Genomic DNA, 16,440 nt, shown 5'->3' with positions numbered 1-16,440 from the left:
AAAATAGTAACTGTACTATTATCTTTCACCTCAGACCTGTGAATGTTCTGATGGTGACCAAGCTTAATAATCTGTGCATATAGTTAAAGCCCAGCAATTTTTTAAAAATATGCCTTGACATAATCGTAAAGAAATAATGTCAGGGCTAGGGGTGTAGCTCCGGTGGAGTGTTTATCTGGCATGTGCAAGGCCCTGGGTTCAATTCTCAGAACTGTAATTTTTTTTTTTAAAGAAAAAAATAAATGATGTCAACAGTGATTATATGTCCTCTGGGTGTTATGATCCTGACTACTTTTTTTCACTTCTTTATACTTTTCAGTATTTTCTAAGTGATGACTCTATGTTACTTTTATAATCAGAAGAGGGAAGTTATCACCTTTCTGGATCACCTCCTACTAAAAATATATCTTGATATGCATAAAGCAAATAAAAACATTATGGAGGAAATGAAGTTTAGAAATAAGACAAAAAAAATCCCCAAAAGCAAACCCATACAAATAATAACAGGGGTCCCTTTTCTGATGAACCTATGGTTTATTTTTTCCTCTAAGTTTTCCTATAGAATGCTAAGTTTCTTTGTCAACTATTATATATGTTAGAATATACAGAATTCTAATATGTAGAATTATTTCTATGATTTAAATAAGCTACTTTAAAAAAATGTAATTTTCACTAAATCCTCTGCCTTTTCTTGAACAGAGAAAACTGCAGAAAACTAGCTATCACCTGAGGGCACAGTCTTCCTTCCCTAAAGCACTGGTGCAAAGTGCTATTTTCTTTCCTACACTCCCAGTACTACAGGTTGTGGGGAGAGAGATGTTCTCCTTGCTTACTACTACACTTTCAGTTCACTGTTCCTCCCACATCCTCCTACCCACAACACAGTTCCTTGAAGGCCACACCCATCAGATTATTCCACACTCCAGACACCTTGTAACCAGTTCTTAAAATTCTTGATTGGTCCCCTTCAGTTATAGAAGAAAGATTTAGCAACAGGTTTATCATCTTTTCACATCTACTCTTTTCAGTACTCTTACTTTAAATGTCCACATGAAAATCCATCCAACCTTTGGCCCCTGTTTGATAATCTTAACCTCCACCCCTATGATTATACCTTGGACTCTTATGATCTCAATTTTTGAGCATTTACAATGTGAATAAACCTCCCTATTTCTGGATCACTTCCTTTAATACCTGCAGTCTAACACTTCTTTCCAAACCAACAACAAAACAAAAACCTCTAATGCACTGATGGCTTCTTTAAAGCATGTATCATTACCTTTAAATCTCAATTTTCCATCATTGTAATCCCTGCATTGCCCTTTCTGTCAGTACTGACCTGACAAAACACAAATCTGTTAAATCCAGCTCTCTGTGTATTCCATAAATTTTACCAAGTAGCTTAAATAAGACTGGAGAAAAACAGACTTCCGTACTAGTTGTTTTCACTTTAAATTCATGACCACAAACCTCAAAGTGGGTCCTCAGTACTGCCAGGCAATCACACTGCTCCCCTTTACAGCAGAAGGCTTTGAAAAGGAGTTGACTGTAGTTGCTCTTTTAATTTCCTCCCTTCCCATTCTCTCTTGAAGCTGCTCTGATCAGGCTTTCATTCTTATCACCCTCCTGAATGTCTGGTCTAAGTTGTCAATTATCATTCCCAGGAGCATTCATTCAGCTTATTCCCTCCTGTTTGAAACACTTTTCTTCACATAGATTCTGAAACATGTGTTCATGTCTTTCCTCCCACCTCACAGCACTCCACTTTGTTCTTCCTTGCTATTGCTGCCTCTTATTGCTCACCTCTCCTAGGGCTTAGTCCTCAATCCTCTCTCCTTATTGTCTGGGCATAATCACCTAACCTCATGGCTTCAAATACTGTATGTAAACTGATGATACCCAAATTTATATCTTCCACCCCAATCTGTTCCCTGAACGCTAGCTATGTATCCACTACTCTGCTCTGCTCACTGCATTCCAACTATACTGCTCCACTTGCTGTTCCTCAATCATGTCAGGCATGTCCCTGCCTCTGTGTATTTATAAGTGAAGCTCCATCTACTAGGAACGCTCTTTCTCTGAGTAGTCCTATGTCCCTCTCTTCTACCATTCATGTTTCTGTTCAAATGTCACCTTATGAAGTAGCCTTGTCAGGTTTTTCTAAAATAGTATATATTTATCCTGCTTTAGCACATTCATCACAAAATGATTACATTATCTGTTTGCACATTTGTTTGCTTTACTATTTCACTTATTAAAATGTAAGCTCCACAACGGCAGGCATTTGCCTATCTTGTTAATAGCCTAATACAAGGCATCATAGCATTTGACAAATGATTTTTAAGTTATCGTTATCTCCAAACAGTGTGATTACAAAACATTTTAATACCTATCATACATTTAGTAATAAATTTCTTACAATCAGCATATATTACTTTAACTATCAGATAAGAGTAAATAATATAAATGTTAAACCTTAACAATAATGAAAGAAATCTACAATAATGAAAAGGAACACAATTCTATGACCTGAAACTGTGTATATATGTAAACTACAAAAACTTTTGAAGAGGTCAGTAGAGGCTGGGGATATAGCTCAGTAGGTAGAGTGCTTGCCTTACATGCACAAAGCCCTGGGTTCAATCCCCAGCACCACCACCAAAAAATAATAATAATAATAATAATAAAAATAACCTAAAAATGGGCTGGAGTTGTGGTTCAGTGGGCTGGCATGTGTGAGGCCAAATTCAATTCAATTCAATTCAATTCAATTCAATTCTCAGCACAGCATATAAATTAAAAAAAAAAAAAAGGTCCATTAACGACTTTAAAAAAATAATTAATTAAATAAAAAAGAGGTCAGTAGGTCCTAGCTAAAGATGACAAACAGGTTTTATATGGCTGGTTGTGGCTGCCTAAAATACTATATTGAAAGGGACCCCGAAGCTAGGTTTCAGCAAGAACTATGATATTAAGGGGCATTTTTCCAAGAAAATAGAAGGAATGAGAATGGTAGCTTGACTCCATGACTTTAAATCTACATGTGGAATATTTATTTTCTTTTTTAGGGGAGGGTTACCAGGGATTGAACTCAGGGGTTCTTGACCTCTGAGCCACATCCCCAGCCCTATTTTGCATTTTATTTAGAGGGAGGGTCTCACTGAGCTACTTAGCACCTTGCTTTTGCTAAGGCTGGCTTTGAACTCAAGATCCTCCTGCCTCAGCCTCCTAAACCGCTGGGATTACAGACATGCACTGCCATGCCCCGCTTACATGTGGACTATTTCTAAAATCTATGCACAGTTGACTGCTACCAATAATTCCATATTTGTATACTACCTACCTGAAATTTCTATATAAATGTCTAATAAAAGATCTTAAACTTGTGACAATTGAAAAAAGAACTTGTGATTTATAGGCCCCTTCAAAAACTAACAAAAACATAACTCTTTTTCCAATCTTCTTTCAATTAATAACACTTTCATTCACCTAATTGTGTAGGTAAAAATTCTAGGAATTATCCCTGATTCCCTTGTCCACTTAGTCTTGACCCATACATTCATACCCATGAGCCAATCTTGTTGGCTCAACCCTACTGCATTTTCTAATTTGATCCACATCTCCCCATTTTCTATATCAGTACCTTAAGCCAAGCCACCATGACCTCTAACTTGGTCCATGACTGGTCCATCTGTCTCTACTTGTGCCCCTATTTCCAACACCTCAGTCAAAATGATTTTTAAAATATAAATTAAATATTGTCACTCCTTTATGAAGATGTCCCACTGCACTTGGCACAAAATCTAAACTTCTAGCCCTGCATAATTTCTCCTAGCCCATTCCAACTTTATCTTAAACCATTCTTACTCCCCGTTTCAACCATACTAGCCTCCTTTCAATGGCAAAGCTGTTTTCACTATGGAGCTTTTATATTAGCTGGTTCATAAACTAAAAAGTTCTTCCTCCCACCAGTTCTCTTACAACATTCAGATCTCAACCTAAAGACCCTCACTTTTGAAGTCTTCCTTCACTCAGATTAAAGTGGCAACTCAGTCACATCACATAATATTTTAACTCTCAGCACAATAAAAATACTGATGTTTGAGTGGTTTACTTATTAATCTGTTTTTCTCTCTCCTATTACAGTGAAAAATCAGTAGTTGTCTTTGGATGTTGTCTTTTTCAACCTGGCTAAAAGAATCTACTTTTAAGAAATTATTTGTTGAAAGTTATTTGTGCAGGTTTTTTCTAAGTGTGTTATATTTCAGTTTTTAAAAAGTTTTCTCTATTTGCTTACTTATATTTATGGAATAAATGAATGAGAACAGAACTAAAAAAGAAGTCCCTACTTAGGGTTAGAAAAAGTAATTCCCTAATGTTGAAAAAAGGCACAAATTTCTTTTTATTCAGAATCAATGTGCCAACTTTTTGTCAGAATTAGATACCCACTTAAAACAATGAAAAAGTATTTTTTTTAAAGATGACTTTTATATATCTTGTTATCCTCATCAAAGAAAGATAATTTTAGCCAGCATGGAGAGTTTCAAGAGACAGAAATGAGACTGTCATAGTTTTCCAAGCAAGATATAATAGACAGAATTAGGATAATAATAATGGAGACAAAAAAAGTGATAATACTCTTAAGAAATATTAGAAGCAACTAAGAATTATAATACATAAAAATAAAATGACTACTGAATGCATCTATAAAGAAATACAGATATAAGACTTACCAAATTCATCAGCAGTTAGGTTTCATAGAATATGTAACACCTAAGCCAAACTTTCAAGAAAGTGTAGTAAGATTTCCAAAGATGAAGAAAAGGCATTCTAAGCTTTAGAAAGACTTCGGTATAACAGAGTTGCTTCCTTATACTAATAATATACAGAAATTAAAAATTAATCTACATTTATATATTCTTTAGAAAGAAACTTCAAAATCTCTACTTGTGAGTAATTTTAACATTGTGATTTCATCACAATGTACTCTAATCAACTATGAGCTATAAAAATCATCAGTCTGACCTCAAGTAGGCCTTTGCTATCATTACAAAAGAACCTGAGGGTAAAATCATTTGGAAACATAAAAATACTCTAATATAGGCGCTGGGGTTATGGCTCAGTGTAAAGCGCTCGCCTAGCATGTGCGAGGGCCTGGGTTCCATGCTCAGCACCACATAAAAATAAATAAATAAATAAAATAAAGATATCGGTGTCCAACTACAACTAAAAAATAAATATTAAAAAAATACTCTAATACAGACGTTATATGCAAATTTTAAAATAACTGATGACCATAAAATAAAGGAACATATTATTCTGATAAAAATTAAAGCAATAATAAAATATGTCTCAGGGCAAGAGAAACTTTGGTGATAATAGCTATACAATCTAATTCAGCAAATGTTTATTGAGAAGTTATACATCTATACACACAAATACTTTTACATGTACGTTGGGACTATGGTAGGAAATAAAAAGAAAAGAGCTAAGAGATGATTCCTCAAGAATTTTATTATCTAGGTGGGAATTAAACATACATTTATTTCAATAAGCATTTTTGAGAGACTTCTGCAATGACAATATGGCTAATGAGGAGGCTGAAGCATGAGAATTGCAAGATTAAGGGCAGCCTTGACAACTTAATGAGAGACTCTGTCTCAAAATAAAAATTTTAAAAAAGGGTTTGGGATGGAGTTCAGTGGTAGAGTGCCTAGCACATACAAAACCCTGGGTTTAATCCTAGTGCCAAAAAAAAAAAAAAAGGTCAAGTTCCATAAAAGAAATAAATGAGAAAAAGAAAAAAATTATAAAAGTGAGAAGAGAATTTATGTAGAATTTTTTTTAAAGAAATTCAATGTTTTTCACCTACCTCTCATTTTAATACCTGTGAGTAACATAATAATACTTACCTTATAACTATAAGCATGGCTATAAGGATCGAACAGATAGGATCTGCTATCATCAAACCAAAATTCTGCATCATGATTGCAGAGGCAATTACACCAATACTCCCAAGTGTATCTGCTAGAATGTGTAAAAATACACCTAAAAATAAAGCATAATAAAAGTAAGCACCATAGCTTCCGTTCAATTTAAAACAGAAAATGTCTTTGAATTATACTCTTAAAATCATATAGACATCTAAATATCAATTTGGAAAATCAGTTATCAAGTATATTTACTGAACTTAAATAATGTTTTTAAAATCAACAGGGTTAAGCTATCTGGTAAATTATACTTGCTCTTACAGGAATAATTTAAATGAAGAAGTAAACGAACTGATTTTTAAAAACTGCAAACATTAAAAAGGGAAAATATGATAAGCTACAAACATTCATCTCTGTTTCTCTGGCTTAAAATAATACAAAAGTTTTAATAATTTATTTAGGGAAGGAAACTGCATTAGCCTAAATGAACTGGTCAAGGAAGTTTTCTAATTGTGAATCCATGTACAAACAGAGCCCTCTGCTGGTGATTAAAATTATTACCATTTGGAACTAGAATTTCCTGTAGCCCCTAATTCTGCTTATGTTGATATATGTATTAGTTATCTTAAAGTTTTTGTTACCTACATTTGTTATATACTATGCTCAAATTCAAAGTGAAAGAAAACAGGGATTTAAATATTTTTAAATGAATATAAAATACATGTTGAACTTTTAAAAATTAAATACTACATTGATGGGACACTGATATTGATGCTCTAACTGCTCAAGAACTCAGATGTTATTATTTAATAAGTGATACTTGCTTGGAAAACATTAAAAACATCAAGAAGGAAGTTTTACATACATTTTTCATTTTTTTTCTGAAAAGACTCAACTAAGATAATAACTTATTCAACATTTAAATCCATAATGAGTAAAATTTACTATGTAATAAAATGCTATTTCTTAAACTTTAATCATGGCTTGCTAAATATAACAGTACTCTTCAATACAATCAAGTACCCTATCTGACCTTATTTTTATACTTTGCCTTAGAGTCACTTTGTGTGTGTGTGTGTGTGTGTGTGTGTGTGTGTGTGTGTGTGTGTGTGTGTGTTGGGGTGGGTGGGTACTAGGGATTGAACCCAAGGGCACTTTACCACTGAGCTACATCCCCAGTTCTTTTTATTTTTATTTTGACACAGGGTCTCACTAAGTTGCCGACTTGCGATCTTCCTGGGTCAGCTTCCCAATCACTGGGATTTATTGGCAAGCGCCGCCACGCATAGCTTAACTACACTATCTGAAAAGAAATAGATAATGTGCAAAAAGCATGTACCCAAATTAGAAATACCTATTTTTTATTATTCCCTGAACAATAAAAAGTAAACTATAATTATTTTTACATATAGAAACAGATTTAACTTAAAACAATTTCTAATAATTTAAAAACTGACCACTAATAAGTCCAATTGAATCTCTTGTGAGCTAAGATATTATATTTCAGTTCACCTGCTACTACAGAATTTACGTCAAGTATAGTACCAAATATAACTCATCCTTTAATATCTACATTTAATTTTTTGTTTGTATAGAGTTTTGATTCATTATAACTATTCTTCAGAAAGCTAGTTGCTTTCTTAAGAAATTTTTTCCGCAATAAGTTTTGTCAGAGAATACTTTTTTAAAAAGAGAAAGATATACATCAAAGTGGGATGAAGATCCCTGCTATAGTTTGGATGTGAGGTGTGCCCCAAAAGCTTACGTGAGACAATGCAAGAAGGTTCAGAGAAGAAATGATTAAGTTATGAGTCCCTCAACTCAATAAATTAATCACCTGATGGGAATAATTGAGTGGTAGCTGAAGACAGGCACGGTGTGGCTGGGGGAGGTGAGGTATTTGGCTTTGGGGTATATATTTGTATCTGGCAGGTGGAGATCTCTGTCTGTTTTCTGATCATCACGTGAGCTGCTTCCCTTCTACCACACTCTTCTGCCAAGATGCCCTTGTGCCCCAGGAATGGAACTATCTGTCTATGGACTAAGACCTCTGAAACTGTGAGCCCTCAAATAAACTTTTCCTCCTCTACAATTGTTCTGGTCAGGTCTAATCTAAGGAAAAATCAAGGACAAGTGATTCTTTTCTTTTTCCTTCCAGTGTCTACACCTATCCTTGATTTTTCCTTAGATTAGAAAGTCCCTGGCTATGTGCTAACCTGAAAACTGGTTTCATTAGCAAGTGCTATTAACTATCTAAGCCCAGCTTACTTCATAGTAACTAAGAAGAAAAATCACTAAAGAAATACATAAACAATATGCTTAACTTGTATAAAGTTAAAACCTTGGAAAACTTGATGGGATGTTGATAATATCCTCCCAAACTCAATAAACCAGGATTATTATTCAAGATATAGCAAATAATTGAAAAATTCAGTTAACTCATAGTATTCATGGTAGTTTTGCAGGAAAGTTTGAACCAGCTATATCTGTCCTTCAGCTACCTACTGGTTTCCTTCAGTCACAATAAATTGATAGATAATCAGAAAATACAAACTGATTTTAATATTAGCTGTATAAAAGATAAGTAGAAAGCTAGATCCTTTCTTTTTCTCTCGTGATAATTTTCAAAACTAAACTGTTATCAAAACTAACTTATAGCAAATGATATAGCTGTATCAAATATACATGATTACAAGCTATTTCAGCAAAGGGTATTCCAAAATAATTCTCTATAATTTGTAAATGGATAATTAGTGAATGGAAGATACACTTATTAAGCCTTTTGAAAATGAATTCTTCAATATGGAGAAACATTCTCAGTGAAAAAATTAAAAGCTAATGTTAGATCAAGAAATAGTGGAGAAAACAGGCACAGTACTGACTAGACCAGAAGTTACTGAAAAAGTCAGACTGGAGTCAAAAGTAAATAAAGCTGGGAATTAGGAACCCTTAGCAATAAAGTCTAAGTGGAACCTCAGAGCCAAATATTGGTTCATATCTCCAAAATTGAAACTACAATAGTGATTTTCTTTCACTTATAAAACTTTATAATGTCTCATTTTACATGACATGTAACACTCAATTAGGTACTATTAACTGAAATCCACAAATATGACAGAGGTCTTATCCTGCATTACATTTTTAGCTCTAAATTTTCCCCACAACATAAGAATATACTGATTATTATTCTTGGAAAGTCTATATAATAATCCTATGAAGGCAAACAGGATACTACTATAGCATTACTATGTCCACAAGCCTGGCAATTATTTATATTTAAACTTCGTAGTTTCTGAAAAATTTTTTTTAACAGTCAAGTGACAAAAAAAAAATCAGTTAGTATACCTAAATAGTATATATATTTTAAAAAATCACTTAAGAAGAAATAACATTTTAAACATAAATATTTTGTTATGTATTTTTCTTAAAGGAAAACTCTAGAAAACTGAAAATTATGAAATCAATTTCATAACATTGAGAAACATAAAAATTTGTCATACCTTGTAAAATCTGTCTGCTGGGTCCTGTTGTTTCTTTTAGGGAGGGACCATCTGTAGAGAATTAAGTTAAATTATTTTAAAACATGTCTTCAATTCCTTATTCAAATTTTTGCAATTCTGAGTCCTTTTCATTCAATTGTATCATGAAGGATGTGTGACTATTTAGCCACATGAGACCTATAAAATTATTTTTTAAATTTAATAAAGTAACTGAGGAGTGATAAATCTAGTACAGGCAATTTAAAATGCATCAAGGACACAGGGTATTTTAGAAATACTGTATTAAAAAATAAAAAGCACAAGAAATTCAAAACTGGGAAAATATGCTAACATTCATAAAATATACTCTAATGCTTTTATAATTGGACAATTCAGACGAAACTAAATGTAGTGTTTGAAGTTAAAAGAAATCTAAGAAATGAAATCCAGATAGAAATGAATCAAAGATAACTTGATTATTACAAACAGTAGTTTTTCAATAGTTTCTAGATGGATATGGCAAGTTTTCTATTCAAAAGAGATAAAAAAAATATTTAAATTTTTTTGCCTTTATACCTAAAGTGCAGTAGCATATTTCTAGAACACCAATGACCCAAAATCTTAAGGCAGGAGGGTCCCAAGTTTGAGATCAGACTGGTCAATTTAGCAAGAGGCTGACCCAAAATTAAAAAGGTTGGGAATGTAGCTTGGTGTCAGAGTATACTACTAGGTTCAATACCTAGCACTGCAAAAAAAGAAAAAAAAAATGCCTTTCTGATTAAAAATGAAAAAAAATGGATTTGGTAGTATTCCCTCCTTTTCAATCTCATGGAATAATTCTAGAAGGATTGGCATTAGTTTTTTAAAAGTCTAGTAGAACTCAGCTGAGAATCCATCAGTCCTAGGCTTTTCTTTGTTGGTGAGGTTTTAACAACTGCTTCAATTTCATTATTTAATATTGGTCTAAGCTTTCTATATCCTCATGGTTCAATCTGGATAGGTCACATGTCTCTAGAAACGGTCAATATCTTTAAGATTTTTTACTTTATTGGAGTATAAATCTTCAAAATAGTTTCTAATGATCCTTTGGATTCCAGTAGTATCTATGGTGATTCTTTTTTATATCTAATTTTATTAATAGGCAAAGCAATCCTGAATAAAAAAAAACCAGATACTGAAGGCATCATAATTTCAGACCTCAAATCATACCACAGAGCTAAAGTAACAAAAACTGCATGGAATTGGCACCAAAACAGACACAAAGGCCAATAGAATAGAATAGAAACAAACCCACACGGATATAGTCATCTGGAACTTGACAAAGGTACCAAAAACACAGACTGGAGAAAAGATAGCCTTTTTAACAAAAGGTGCTGGGAAAATTGGACATCAATATATATGTAGAAGAATAAAACTTAATTCCTATCTCTCAGCCTGTATAAAAGTTAAATCAAAGTGAACTGAAGACCAAGGAATTAGACCTGATACTCTGCAACTGTCAGAAGAAAATGTAGGCTCGACGCTCCAACATATTGGTACCGACATCACCTTCTTTAACAAGATTCTAAAAGAGCAAGAAATAAAACTAAGATTCAAAAAGTGGGAAGGCATCAAATTAAAAAGTTTCTACATAGTAAAGGAAACAAGAGTGTAAAGAGAGAACCTACAGAATAGCAGAAGATCTTTGGTACCTATTCCTCAGATAGTGGATTAATATCTAGAATATTGGAAGAACTCAAAAAACAACACCAAAAAAAAAAAATAACCCAATCAATAATTGGACAAAAGAACTGAACAAACACTTCTCAAAAGAAGAACTACAAATAGCTATTAAAGATACGTAAAAAAGTTCAACATCTCTAGTAATCAGGGAATACAAATAAAAACTACATTGAGATTTCATCTTACTCCAGTAAGAATGGCAATTATCAAGAAAACAAATTATGATCAATGTCGGTGAGGCTTTGGGGGAAAAGGTACAGTCATACATTGTTGATGGGAATGCAAATTAGAACAACTACTCAGGAAAGCAGTTTGAAGATTCCTCAAAAAAGTAGAAATGGAATCACCAAATGATCCAATTATCCCACTCCTTGGTATATATCCAAAAGAACTAAAATTAGAATACTACAGGGATATAGTCATATCATATTTATAGCAGCACAATTCACAATAGCTAAGCTATGAAATCAGTATAGACGGATACCTGTCAACAGATGAACAGAAAAGGAAAATATAGTGTGTGTGTGTGTGTGTGTGTGTGCGCGCGCGTGTGTGTAGATACACAATAGAGTTTTACTCAACAATAAAGAAAAATGAAATTATGGCATCTGCCAATAAATAGATGGAATGGAGACGAAAAAAATAAACCAGACCCAGAAAATCAAGTCAAGGGTCAAATATTTTCTTTAATATGTGGAAGTCAGACCAAAATAAGAAAAAAAGAGAAAATCGGGGGGGGCGGGGGGTTTCCATGAAAACAAAAGCTAGATCAAAGGTATAAGGAGGAGGAGTGGGAAAAGAAAAAAAAAATGTAATGAACCCGACCAAACTTTCTTAGGTACACATATGTCAAATCACAGTGAATCTCACCTTTATGTATATCCACAAGGCACTAATTTAAAAAAATTAATAAATAGAAGAAAGATCAGTAGAAGAAAGGGAACAGGAGGAAGGAATGAGAGGGAAGAGAAGGATGGAAATGGGAAATACTGGGGACTGAATTAGAACATATTATATTCCATGCTGGTATAACTGTAACATTTTGTATAACTAAAATGAACTTATAAAAAGTTCAAAAAAAGATGAACAAATATGATAAATTCCTATAACTAAATACATTTAATATTACTAATCAGCTATACATTGAAGCAAAAAAAATAAGCAAAAGATAAGAAAAATTTGTTTAAAGGGATTATAAGGACTGATAAACTTTCTGAGCTGACAGTGCTTGCCTATAGTCACTGGATCCTGGCCAAGAGCACAAAAGGGACAACATATCCTTATCACTGCAGCATTAATAAAGCATTGCAACAATGTAACAAAGGAATATAAAAGCAAAAGAGTACAGTACTGCTGTGAAAAGATGTAGCTACCAGGAAAGGGCCACAGATAGTCATAAGTACACTATTTTAAAAAGCCAGCACTCCAACAAGGCACCAGATTTGTCTATAGGTAGTAGATCTAGAAAGATAGTTTGACATCAGTACTTTTAAAGGTATGGTCTACTGTACTATTACAGGAATGATATAAGATAACACAACTCCCACCTATGTTAAATCTAAAATCCTCTTGAATAATTTGTTATTTGTGGCAGGCACTGGCTAATTTGCTTGCCAAACTCATTTCCTGTTCCTCTTGGATATGCAACTAAACTGTATTTCCTAGGCTCCCTCAAGTAAAAGGTGTTCTTTGGTTAAGTTGTAGACAAAGAAATATGTGGTGAAAATCACTTACAGGGTCATAAGAATGTCCAACGTGATCTATATATTCTCCTTCCAGCTTGATGCAGAGAATCTAGCAGACTGTGCTAACATCTAGGAATCCCATAGATTGAAGGAGCCTAGATCCCCAAATTACCATAGGAATAGAGTTCCCACACTGTATCCTACTGACTTACAAGCAATTAATAAATTTTTAGTGTTTTCATTACTGACATTTGAGCAGTATTTTAAAAAAAATACAACTAGTTGGACTCATAGCACAGCATTCCAATAAATATGAGATTATACCTTTTATGGGCAAAATGAGATTATGGCCCTATTACTTTAGTATCCCCTGTCTGGCTTACATAATACTTAAGGGAGAATATAAGTTAAAAACACAATTTTTGAAGTCAGATTCTGTGAGTTCAAATCTTTGCTTCTTAATTTACTAATTACTATGTTTTCTTTGTGTCATAGTTCACGAAGACAATGGCTATATCTACCTCATTAGACTATGAGAAAATTTTTAAAGTTAACGCATGCAAAGTACTTAGAATATTCCTAGCACACATTGAGCAGTCAAAACAACTAGAAATTATCAGTGTTGCTTATTAAGATGATGATTACTGGAATATACCATCAGGCTACCATGAATATCTAACCCTCAAGAAATATAACTGAATTTTTTAAACATTTACTCTGTCTACCAAAATAAGTATGTATTTATTAAAACTTAAACACAAAATGTGTCTTCTAGTGAAATTTTAAAAATGCTTTTGTAGCCAGGTATGGTGGCACACACCTGTAATCCCAGTGGTGTAGGAGGCTAAATCAGGAGGATTTCGAGTTAAAAACCAGCCTCAATAATACAGAGGCACTAAGTGAGACCCTGTCTCTACATAAAATACAAAATAGAACTGGGAACATGGCTCAGAGGTTGAGTGCACAAGTTCAATCCCCAGTATCTCCCTTAAAAAAAAAAAAAACCCAAAAAACAAAACATGCATTTTAATATACTTCCCCACCAAGTAATTGTAACATTTAAATTCAAGGTTGAATTCTTTTTTTTTTTTTCTTGAATTATGGATTAAGCATCCCTAATCTGGAATCCAAATGCTCCAAAATCGGTTTTTAGATTAGGGATGTTCAACTGGTAAAGCTTATGTAAATACATTTTATATATATATATATATATTTTTTTTTTTTTAATCTGGAATGCTTCTGGTCCCAAGCATTTTGGTTAAGAAATAGTCAACCTGTTGTTACTTGTTTTGTGTGGGGAATGGGAGAAGAGTAAAATCCAAACAAATTTACTCAACAATTTAATAAGACTGACAAATATAAATGGCATGTTTTTGATACAATAAATATTTAATAAGTTGTTCTTGGCACTGTGCTAGAATAAAGAAGTCAATAAGGCAGTCCTTGAGCTCAAGGAACTCACAGTCCACTGGAGAGGAAGGACAATAGAAACTAGTTTTATTAACATTATTTCTTTCGCCTTTTAATTTCAATTTTGTCTCTGTTAAATTTCATAAACAATTAGCAGAAACTCTCTTTAGGTTAATTCTAGAGTCCTGTTTTGCATATTTTGAAATCATTAATTCCATGAAGTAAACGAATTATCCAGTTTTAGATTTAAAAAAAAAACAAGTAAAACATTCCAGTTAATTAATAAGAAATAACACACATGAGGGATTCAGTTTCTAGATTCACAAAATTCAAAAGCTTTCCTAAGCTAAAACAGTTTTCAATTTTTGGTCTTCTCTCTCCCTTCTCTCCACCTCCCTCATCTCCCTTTTTTTGCAATATAATTTCTCACTAAACAGATCTGAACTGTTCAAATTCAAATGCACAACACAGTGAGCATTTTTCCACAGGGGAAGAAGTTTTACCAAGCCTGATTTGGTATTATGAAACCTAATCCCTTGCCCTCACATACCATGCATAAAATCTGTATTGTCAGTCACTCATTATTCTCACTAAAGCAGCTTTTGCCAGCACTCTTAAGCATGCTAAAAGGAAAGGATTCCATTAATCTCTTCATCAAGGTACATTCTAGCAGTTTTCCAGGGCTGCAAACATAATTTTGGGATCTATTAAAGTTTCCATTTATCACTTCAATCTCTTTTCCCAGATATATGCTCTCCTTCCAGCCTTTCATCTATAAATAATAATGCTACAGTGCATTGTCCAGGCTGTAAACAAAAATTCTAGGCAACAAGTAAGGGGTCACTTGAAAATATTGATGTAAATGTTAGAAAAGTAATGACTTTAATGACTGGCCACCAAATCATTTTGTAAGCAATGTGGTTTCTAAATCTTTGATCTTAATAAAATATAGGGATTAGTTAATAGAACTTCCAATTAATAGAGCAACAAAAATCATTTTCTGATGATAGATTACTATAATTTTTAGAACGTAATTCTGAAGGTAGTCAAAGAATTGACTAAAACTGCTATAACAGAATTCTTCCTATTTAGGGTAACTAGTACTTATAAAGATGAAAAATAGGAACCAAACTGATATAAAAACTTTTTTAGGAGCTGGGGTTGTGGCTCAATGGTAGAATGCTTACCTAGCATGTGTGAGGCACTGGGTTCAATTCTCAGCACAGCATATAAATAAATGAACAAAATAAAGGTCCATCAACGTCTTAAAAAATAAAAAATTTTTTTAAATCTTGCTTTATGCCAATAAGCATAATTTATCTATAAAATAATTTTAATGAGAGCTCCAATTACCTGATTGAGATAGGTATTTCAAATAAAATGTTGCCTTTTATGTTAATAATTATATATCAAATTTGAGATAGAACTATTCTGATTGACTTTGTATTCAAGACTACAAGAATTCCATTTAAAAGCAATGTCTGAATGCTAAGTATTATAGAAAAAAAATTTTTGTACATATTTTATTGCCAAAAATGATGACAGATAATCAAATAAAGACTTAATACAAACAAATTCCATTATTATAAAATTCAGGAAAGGAAGTGAAATGAAGGACAAATTCAAAGAAATCAGGATTATGTAAAAAATGTATGTGTGATTATATTTTTCAATGGGTGACAGCATGTTCTTAAGTCACTAAGGTATTTGGAGTCCACTAATATACTCAATACACTGATGTAAGAGTTTCAACTTCAAACATTACATATATATAATAGCATATGTATAATATATATTAAATATTATATTCTTTGCCAACTTATCAAAATTTTTCTAGAAATCATCATAAATGTGTGTGATATGCAGATTTTAAAAACTATTAAGCTATGATGCATATAAGCAAAAAAGATGGAAAAGCAAGGTGTTGAAGCACAAATTTTAGAAACTTACAAAGGTAACAAAAGGAAAAAATAGACTAGGGGAATCACACATCAAACTAAAAAGGTTCTGCACAGCAAGGAAACAAATAACAAAAAGAAAAGAATATATTTGAAAACTATATATCTGATAATAAATACCCAAAATATACATAAAACTCAAACAACTTAAGAGAAAATAAAGATTACCTGACTAAAAAAGTGGCCAAAGGAATTGAATAAAACTTTCTCCAAAAGAATGTACAACTGGCCAACAGGTATACTAAAATGTATTCAA

At 32.8% G+C, this 16,440-nt stretch overlaps 1 protein-coding gene across 2 annotated transcripts in view; it reads right to left on the bottom strand.

Annotated features, from left to right (window-relative positions):
- The window catches only part of Slc30a7 (solute carrier family 30 member 7), a 78,147-nt gene that overhangs the window by 35,024 nt on the left and 26,683 nt on the right, over positions 1 to 16,440 (bottom strand). For both annotated transcript variants that reach the window (XM_005339691.5, XM_078026831.1), the window contains 2 exons: positions 9,431 to 9,481; positions 5,913 to 6,048 (listed from right to left, as the gene is read on the bottom strand). In XM_005339691.5, coding sequence (XP_005339748.1) covers positions 5,913 to 6,048; positions 9,431 to 9,481 — 187 coding nt within the window. The remainder of the gene's footprint in view (positions 1 to 5,912; positions 6,049 to 9,430; positions 9,482 to 16,440) is intronic.

This window comes from Ictidomys tridecemlineatus, chromosome 11, assembly GCF_052094955.1.
Source record: "Ictidomys tridecemlineatus isolate mIctTri1 chromosome 11, mIctTri1.hap1, whole genome shotgun sequence".
NCBI lineage: Eukaryota > Metazoa > Chordata > Mammalia > Rodentia > Sciuridae > Ictidomys > Ictidomys tridecemlineatus.
The sequence above is the reverse complement of the archived record's forward strand: the minus strand, read 5'-3'. Positions and strand labels throughout refer to the sequence as shown.